At 52.1% G+C, this 9,753-nt stretch overlaps 1 protein-coding gene across 1 annotated transcript in view; it reads right to left on the bottom strand.

The window, feature by feature from the left end:
- Positions 1-1,526, bottom strand: part of Efnb1 (ephrin B1) — a 12,725-nt gene extending 11,199 nt beyond the window's left edge. The window contains exon 1 of the mRNA XM_031365483.1: positions 574-1,526. Coding sequence (XP_031221343.1) covers positions 574-701 — 128 coding nt within the window. The 5' untranslated portion in view covers positions 702-1,526. The remainder of the gene's footprint in view (positions 1-573) is intronic.
- Between the last annotated feature and the right edge of the window lie 8,227 nt (positions 1,527-9,753).

Genomic DNA, 9,753 nt, shown 5'->3' with positions numbered 1-9,753 from the left:
GGAGTGTGCAAGAAGAGACGGTAAAGAGAAAGACAGGGAGGCAAACAGACAGGGAAGAAAGACAAATGAAAATGGGAGAAGCTGGAGAAGGGATACAGATGCTGCCGCTCGCCCCAGGGGCACAAGGTCCCGAGCCGCCCTGACACCTAAGCAAATGAGGAACCCGTGTTCTGGCCTGGTCCCTTGTTCAAGTCGATCTCACCCCTGGAGTGGCTGCGAGTGAAAACCACCACGTTCCCAGAGGCCCTGGAGTGGGCTGCTTATTTGCTCCCACCCAGCTCTCGGGTGCGCTCTGGAGCGCCTAGACATTCTATCTGGCTGGTGTGACCAACGGACGCGATCCGGACTTGAGACGAGGGCCGAAGCAAAGGGTCGAAAGCCAGCTAAGTGCTCCCACCCCACCCTTCTGCACCCTACCCCGACTGCCCGCAAGAAAACACTAGAAAAGGCCCAGATATTAAAATAGGGCGCCGCATCTCCTACGGACAACCCTCCCACGCACTTGGGGGTGCACGACCTCACCCCGAAGAAGTGCCTCCCACCCCCAGGGACCTGAGTAGATAAGTTACTCACTTAGGGTTAAGAGAGCTCCAGGACACGGGCTCCAGGTTCTTGGCCAACGGCGTGGCAAGCCGGCACAGCGTCAGCACGACCATAGCCACAAGCCACTTGCTGAGCCAACGCTGCCCAGGCCGGGCCATTTTCCCGGGGGCAGGATGCACTTCAGGATCCCTTAGCGCCTCCTCAGCAAAGCTCGCCTCGCCTGCCCGTGCCGCGCGCAGCGCTCGGGAGCCACTCAGGCGCCCATCCTCCGCAGCCGCCGGCCTTGAAGCACTCCCCTCCCGCCGGCCTCGGGGTTGCTCTCCTTCGCCCGGCTGGCCAGGAGGACTCACTGGGCAGGCGTCCCCAAGCCGCGCATGGGCTGCGGCCTCCGAGGACTTTCTCCTCTGGCCTCTCCGCCGCACGAGGCGCGACGGGGGCTCGCCGCCCCCGAGTGATCCCGCCGGATTCCGCTTGGCTCTCCCAGACTGTTTGAGACCGCGAGTCCTCTCCCCGACCGGGTCTCCGTGCAGAGCGCTCAGTGGTTGCCCCGACGCCTTGACGGTCCTGCGATTGACGCCTCTGGCAAGAAGAGGCGGGCTGTCTCCCAACAATGCGAGCTCGGTCCCCAGGCTCCCGACTGGGTCCCCCTAGCACGGACTCCGTTCCTCCGGGCCACGGTGGGACTCCGCGCCGGCGCGTCCCACGACAGCTTCTACTTTAGCACCGGCCCTTCTCAGTATACTTAAAAGACTAGTACGGCCCTGCTGAGTAAATCAGTCCCATCAATTTGCGCCTCTGAAGCCTTGGCCGGGTAGCCCGGCAGCCCGGTCGCCAAGTCCTTAATCCCCGGCGATTGCGCCCGAGTGTCTGCAGTCAGTGCGAATCTCACACACCCCCCACTGCTGTCCAGCGCGCATAGACTCCCTCCGCTGCCGCCGAGCTTTCTACTCTCCTGCTCAGGCGAGCACAAGGCCAACCCTGCTCCTTCGAACCAATAGAAAGCTCTGTGACGGGGTCCTTGCCCCCATACCACGCCCACAGAGCAGGAAGGGGTGGGGCTTCGGGGAGCTCTTAAGGACGCTGCTCTCTCGATGGCACTAATCTGAATGTGCAGCTCTTGCGGTTGTGTTTGTGTCCCGCTCAGTCGGGTTCCCAGGGAGTTCTCGGGAAGTTGGCGCTTCTCAAAAGCTGCCGGCCTGCTCTCCTTTCTGCACACCTGGTCAACACCCGGCCCACTGACCTAGACTAGACCAACCCTGCCCCCAGTACCTCCAGAAAGCACCGTTCTTGTGTTCTTTTTATACACAAAAACACACCCCACAAGCGCATACTCGCGTACCAGCCCCAGAATCCCACTCTGTGCCCACTTCTGTCAGCCTGCTTGCTCCCAGTCCAGTCTCCACACTCTGCTGGGCAGTCTTTCTGTCCTCATAATGCACTCCTTTGCATTGACCACAACAAGAGCTATGGGTGGTGGAGACTCAGAAAAAGTAGTGTGTTCAAAGGAGAGGAGGAATTTATTTGCAGCTAGTGAACCAAGCCTTTAAAATTTTCATCTTTGAGAGCGAGCCCTTTGGGACCCTCCACCCCAATTCCGGGCACACAGATTTAGTCAGTCCTGTCTGACGGCATACGAAAAGGCCTGGAGTAGGAAAATAGGGACAAGAGGTCACAGAAAGCTCCAGGACATGGGGGAAAGGAGCAGAAGAGAAACCTTTTGAACGAGCAAAAGCAGGCATTTGGGTCCTGAGATTCCGGACTCAAGCCTTTCCCGGCCTCGGCCTCACCATCTGGGTCTTTGTCTCCCAGCACTGGCCCATTCTCTCCGCCCCTCCTTGTCTCTTTGCTTATAATTTGGCTCAATCCCATAGCTCAGACCCTCTCGGTCTGACCTACTCGCCTTGCTCAGGTCCCAGCGGACATACTCACGTGCTAATGTCTCCCCCTGCTGGCCATCTACAGACTTGCAGGCTCCCGGGATAAACGGGCGCCTCCCACCCTGAGCCTGAGAAGCAAATCTGGCACTCAGAGCACACAGAGACAGACATGGCACTAGCAAGAATCGGCCACTTGGTGTAAGAAAGGTGGGAAAGAGCTGGACTGGGGGAGATCTGTGTTTGGGGACTGCAAAGGTTAGAAAGGCTTCCTATATTTATGCCCCCCTTTTCCTCCTCCTCGGTTGTCTGTCTCCTCTTTTCTTTCTTTTTTGAATGAATCGGGGTTCTAACTTAGGGCCTCAGACTTACTAGGCAAGGTCTCTACCAAGAACCAAATTCCAGGTCCTTCTTGTTGCTTCTCTATGGAGATAATTGTCTGAACACCATTCTTTCGAGGCTCTGCCATTTATGAGTTCCATGTTTATTACTGAGCTACGGAGTTCTTCACTGCATCACCTAATGCTCTCTGTCGTTGTAGTGGGGGCGTCTATGTGGGGGAGGGTAGGGAGGAAGAAGCAGCGCTTCTTCTACCTTTGGAGCCACAGACCTTGCAACATTCAACAGCTCTGGGTATGCAGTCTAGGACCTTTGTTTTCCCAACTGGACTTTGCACTGGGATGTAAGCAGAACAGGGAGAGATACAAGTAAGGTAGAAAGACACGCAAGCAGTCCACCTGAGACCCCTGCCGTCAAAGGACTTCCAGACGTGAATCTAGAAACCAGCCAGCTCCTTAAAGTCCTTACAAGGCATCAAGGAGCACTATAGATGTTTTTTTGTTTGTTTGTTTTTGTTTTTGTTTTTTTGTTTTTTTTCAAGACAGGGTTTCTCTGTGTAGCCTTGGCTGTCCTGGAACTCACTCTGTAGACCAGGCTGGCCTCGAACTCAGAAATCCGCCTGCCTCTGCCTCCCAAGTGCTGGGATTTAAAGGCGTGCACCACTGTCGCCCGGCTGTAGATGGTTTTCTTTCACTACCCTTTGAGATCAATTCTGCTATCCCTGTTTTTACGTAAGAGGGAAACTAAGGCTTAGGTTGGACATATCCTGGCCTATCCCTGGGGTCATTCCTGGTGTCTCTGTCCCCAGTCCTATGGCCATTCTCTTGTACAATCTAGATGGACCCACTTGCAGCTGCTCCATGCATACTTGCTCTCTTGGCTCATTGTAAATTACAAGCTGTGAGGTTCCGGGAAAACCACGGCCTTCAGGCTGGCCAGACCACTGCTCCTCACTCACAGGTCATTCATTTTGGCCATAGACCAAAGTTCTTCTCAGACAGGATCCCAGACTGGCCCCAGATATCTTCCTTTTCGTGGCCAATGAACGTGTCTTGTGCCCCTCCAAAGGACAGCTCCACACTAAATGGGAGCTACCAGACTTGGGAAACCTAGGAAGGCAGAAGTAGTTTCTGAGTGTGCCAACATCTAATTCTGGACAGTGGGGACAGTGGAAGCTGAAGATAGGTCTCTTAGGTCCTGACTTGTTCTACACACTGCTTATCTCTGGTTATGCCATTGTCCCTCTGCCTCAGCCTGCCCAGGTAGCTACAGAGACCTCAGGAGCATGGTTAGACTAGACGAGCACTCTCTGCTTCAATCAGGGCCAGCAGCTGAAAAGTTCCCACCCCTACCTGATCCTGGGAGGTTTTCAGTTGTAGAGAGTGATCCAGGTTCCCCTACTGAGGGGAACTTACTAGGCCACAGTCTGTCAGGTCTAAGACTCCCAGGTTATTGTGTCAACACACACACACACACACACACACACACACACACACACACACACACTCCAGTCTTCAAGACCTCCTAGCTAGGGGCTAGTGATGTAAAGACCCCTTGACCAAAGGAATGTCAAGCATTGTGGGACCTCAGGCCTATCTAAGTGTGTAGAAAAATATGGTAGCCATAGGAAACTTCAGGCACTGGTCAGCATGTATGGACACCACACACACACACACACACACACACACACACACACACTCCAGTCTTCAAGACCTCCTAGCTAGGGGCTAGTGATGTAAAGACCCCTTGACCAAAGGAGTGTCAAGCATTGTGGGACCTCAGGCCTACCTAAGTGTGTAGAAAAATATGGTAGCCACAGGAAACTTCAGGCACTGGTCAGCATGTATGGACACCACACACACACACACACACACACACACACTCACACTGTGTCTTTTTTTGGGCCCAGCTGCCCATACCCATAGGAGGGAAGAGAGGCTAGCTTTCAGCTCTATCCCCTTGGGCAAATCACCTCACCTCTGAAAGGCCTGTTACTGTTCTGTGGCCTGGTGGTCATTCCTCCTTCACAGCTCCCTGGGAGTACTTAATGAGATAATGTGCCCGCCAAGACTCAGCCTCATACCTGGCCTACCACAGGGCTTACTAAATGGAAACTCTTATTCTTCCACAGAACCTCCCAGGAAGACACTCTCATCCCTAGTGACACACATTGGTACCAGTTCACACACGCTTTGTGTGCTACAACACATATTTTCCAATCCCCTCTAGTTTCACACACGTGTCCACATTCACAAAGAAACCATCCCCTCCCTCTTTGCTGAGCAACCACTGGGCAATGTGAGGTTCTGGCCTTATGGAACCTATAGTCTAACCCTTGGTTTCTCATATTCACTGTACCTTTGGAGGGCTCATGCCCTTGACCTCGCCCTGCCTGCCTTATACTCGAGACACAGAGCAGCGAAGCTACTACCAGGAAGCAGAGAAGTCAGGCCATCTGGACAAACAACTTGACTTTCTCCTCACAGCTCTCTGTTCTATCTATCACAAGGCTCTGGGCCTGAGAGTGGTGTTTTGCTGAGCCACCAAGACCAGTCAGAGGCAACACCTGGAAAAGCAAAGGAAGGGTCAAGGAGCAAGTACCCTGACCCTTGATGTCATGCCAACTGGTGAACCCAGTGGAGCTGGCCACCCTCTGATCTCTCAACGGTTATCTCTGTGCCCCCTTTCTGCCCCTCCTATAGTTATACATACCCACCCGCCCCAGGTGAAGAAGAGCCCCCTTCCTTAGCCCTCGACCCCTGAAGCCAGAAACAGCAGGCGACTGCTTTCATATGGTGCTGCAACACCTTTGTTTAGTGCTTGCAATGTCCCTGGCATTATGCATTGTCCTGCTTTAAACATAAAAAGCCCGAGGCTTCAAGTTCACTGTGATTGCACCCTGTCCTCTGCTCCGCCATCTTTTGGTCTGAACGGCCTCTCACAGCAGCTCAGCCTCACACATGAGTGCTTCCCTAGCCTCCTAACTAACGGAAGGCAGCTGATCTCCAGGTTGGGCCCAAGCTAACTTCCTGCCTCCTGTGAATGTCTTGGCTTTTCCCAAATGACTATCTGTAGATCTGGCTCAGGGGGGGAAGGACAGGATGGAGAGATCTGACCCCACTCTTCCTCACCCCGACCCCTATCTGTTCCAGGACCCTAGAGCTATACTGCCAAGCCCTATCCAGAAGAGTGTTTCACAACAGTGGCCAGGGAATGTGGGGATGATTCCCAAAGGCCAAAGGTTCAAGCATTCTTCCCCCTATCTCCTCCCTATCCCGGCTCCAGCTGCAGACCTGGTTTATGGATATTTGCGCTGAGATCACCTTGATCTCTCAGGTGACAACCCAGCTCTGGTCAGGCTGATAGCACCTGGAATGAGAAGAGCTCCAGCAAGCCCAGTCTCTCTCCCTCCTTCTCTGTACTGCCCTCGTGACCCTTTGATCTCATCCTGGATTCCTAGCATCTGCAACAAGTCTGTAGGCTCCGTTCAGGCAAATGGCTTGACCTGTACCCAAGAGAGCTTGGAAAGGGTGTACAGAGAGCATAGGGGAGCCGGAGCCTAGTAGATAGACGAGGTTCTGGCCTGCAGCTAGGGGCCGGGGCTTTTCTAAGGCATCGCCCCTGGCATCTCAGCCCTCCTGTGCTTCGCTGAGTAGATCTCAGAGGTCCTCTGTCCTGGCTTCTCTCTGGTGCAGCAAGAGGTAGCCAGGTGCAGGGAAGCCTGGAGCACTCTGGCCCAGGCCACCTGTTGCTCCCTCTCTCTGGTTACCTGGAGAACGTACAAGGAGAGGCGAGGCCATTCATCACTGTCTAGGGCTCAGGAATTCAGGCGAAGGGAACAGCAGCTGTCCCCACTTATCACTGACCCCAGTCTGGTTCCCTATCTTAGATGGGGGAGGGCAATGGTGCCTGGAGAAACAGCACCTTTGCCCAGACGGGAGAAAAACACCGGAGAAAACACCGGACACACCAGGCTCTGTGTTTACAGAGTAAAGTTGTTGTGGAGGAACAACCCGATTGAGCAAGCAATGGAACATTCCAAGGAGATGCAGCTGTCAGGAAGATCTAAGCTCTCATAAGCCTGTGTACTGATTTCTTGCCTCACATTCCCGTAAACGAGCTAAAGGGCCAGAGTCTAGGTTTTCTTCACTGATAACCTCGGCCCTGTGGGAGACAGGTCATGAGATGCAGGGGACATCCTTTGACAGAGAAAGGTCTGAATCCAACTTTCCAGAGAACTACTGGCAGCTAATAGTACTCGGGTCCACTGCCCTATCCCCCACCATCCTTGAGTCAATTCAGACAACATGGCTGACACTGAAACCTCCCCTCCCTGCTCATAACTTACCTCAGGTGGGCTTTATGCTACATCTCTACCTCCATCTACTTCCCACAAGACCCCAATGCCCTCCTAGACCTTTAGCCTCCCCATTTAAGGCCCCACGGCCAGGTCTCTACCTCCCCAAAACTGCCTAAAGAGGTCAGGCTCAAAAACTGACTCATCTCTATTAACAAGCCACCTAGGATCTTCCCCCACGGAACGCCTTCACTCTCACTTCCCAGGCCTGGCTAGTCTTTCGCAGCCCTTATTCAGGACACACAGCTAAGCATTGAACAACCTCTGCCTTGTGGCAAGAGCATGTGAACTTTCTTCCAGGGATTTGTGCTGGGCAGGGGTGTGAAGGTAGGAAGATTAGGAACCCCGAAAGGGGAGTTCCTAAGGGATTAGTGTTCCAAAGACAAGAGAAGGAAAGGGTGGGTCTCAAAGGTGGGGAAAGAGGGTTTTTGGTAGGTGAGGGAATCAGAGATGGACTCCTACTAGAGGAAGCAGTTCCCTTCTTCTAGTACCTACACTATTCTTCAAACTCTGTCTCCCTCCAGTGGTCAGTTCGGAAATTGCATTCTCAAGGCTGACCCAGCCATGGGCCTGATGCCTAACAATCCAACAACAGGAAGGGTTCTGGAGTCTGTCTATGTGCAGTGCTGGCTGGGTCTGAAAGAAGCCAGGAACGAACCCCACCCCTTTTCTGTATACCGTCTGTCCCAAGATGGAAAAAATCAAATTATCAAGTCTATCCTTAAGCATTTTACTTCTGGGAGGCCTTCTTAGAAGACCTGCTAGGCTTGTCTCACAGTACTGGCTGAAATTGGCATTTGAACTCAGGCTATTTATGTGCATCTAATTAATTATGTGCACCCCATTAAATACTAACTTAAAACAGAATTCTCCAACAGTTTCTCCTTTATGTGTTGTGCCAAGGCTCAGTAAAATGACGAGCATACAGGAGGCACTCGATAATTGTTAAAAAGCAATGGCGGTAGTGTTGACAGTGAAAGCTACAATTTACTGAGCACCTATTATGCTCCCCAGGCTTTGTATCCATTCTCTCACACAAAATTTATTTTATATACAGATAAGGAAGGCAGGGCTCCCAGAAGTTAAACAACTTAAACGTCATCCCCTACTCAAGGAGAAATTGAAGCTGAGGTTTGACACAGGCCTCCCTGGCTTTTAGCTACAGGCATCTCAATCTTCTATGTGACAGATGCATCCTTTGTCCTTGAAAAGGATATAAGGATGAACTACAACTCAGTTCTTAACAATACAGCTGGTGTGAGCCCCAGGGAAGCTTGTGTGGTGCAGTACACATAGTGACTTGCCGTGTATAATGTCTCCCGTCTCCCATCCCTGGGTAACTCTGCTGTATCTTGTCATTAGCACACAGACAAATCTCAGCTTAGATGCTCAGTCTCTCAGATGCTGCCAAATGAGCAGCTGGTCAAGTTAAAGACTCCTACAGTCAGCAGACCCAGGAAAACATCAAGACTCCAGGGCTAAGGAGAGTGAGTCCCTTAGAAGCATGTTCAAAACTCCTAAGCATCAGCATGGATCAGTCCAGTTCACAAACACTGCTGGCCTTCTCTGGAAGCCTGCCATGTTCTGAGTCCCGAAGAAACAGATTTGATAATATATACTGGTAATATGAAAACAGGAGAATTAGAGGTCCAATTTCATCCCCATATACACAGTGAACTTGAGGCTAGTCTAAACTATGTGAAGTGCTAAGAGGTGGAGGAGAGACAGAGAGAGAGAGAGAGACAGAGGCAGAGGCAGAGGCAGAGGCAGACAGAAACAGACACACAGAAAGAGACTTGTATAACTCCTGTCTTTGATGTTATACTGTTGGCTAACTCTCAAGCCAGCAAGTGCCTTACAAAAGAGGCCTCCACCAATCTGATCTTTACTTTAAAAAAAAAAAAATCTTTCTTTTATGTGCATGGGCGTTTTTGACTATAAGTATTTCTGTGAACACATGTGTGCTTGGTGCCCAGTGAGGTCAGAGGAGGACATTAGAGTCCCTAGAACTGGAATTAGGCATGGCTGCAAGCCACCATGTGGATGGTAGGAACCAAACCAGAGCATCTGCAAGAGCAGCAGGTGTTATTAACTGCTGAGCCATCCCTCCAGGGCCCTGAACTTTACTCTTCTCTGGCTTTACTTGAGAAATCTTATCTGTGGGCAGCCTGATGACCCTGGAGGAAGATGAGGTAGATTACTCTAGCCCGAGGAACCCCTCCATGAAAATCCCTTTGGGAGCTGAATTGTTGACCTGGGGAGGATAAGTGCCTGTTTTGACTTGAGCCAACTTCGAGGGATGGGGGTTGCTGCAACTCTCCTCCACCCCCTTTTCCTATCTCCCCACTGATGTGGCCACAGCCAGACATTAAGATCTAGGACTTGGTAAACTGTGATCCCCTCCCTTTTTTTCTTCATTTGGTAAGGGATGTACTGATTAATTCAGAAAATCTTGACTCTACCCCCAGGGGCCCCCAGGGCCACCAGGGTCACGGGAGAGCCTCCCATGACCCACTGCTGAACAAGAACATAGTGGGCATACTTTCAGAAGGGACAGGCCATTATTGGCAACCCATCTTTCACCAGTACCTGACAGGCTCTCTTCCAGCCTGGTTGATTGCTAAGACAGATACCACTTGC

The sequence above is a fragment of the Mastomys coucha genome, chromosome X (genome assembly GCF_008632895.1).
Source record: "Mastomys coucha isolate ucsf_1 chromosome X, UCSF_Mcou_1, whole genome shotgun sequence".
NCBI lineage: Eukaryota > Metazoa > Chordata > Mammalia > Rodentia > Muridae > Mastomys > Mastomys coucha.
The sequence above is the reverse complement of the archived record's forward strand: the minus strand, read 5'-3'. Positions and strand labels throughout refer to the sequence as shown.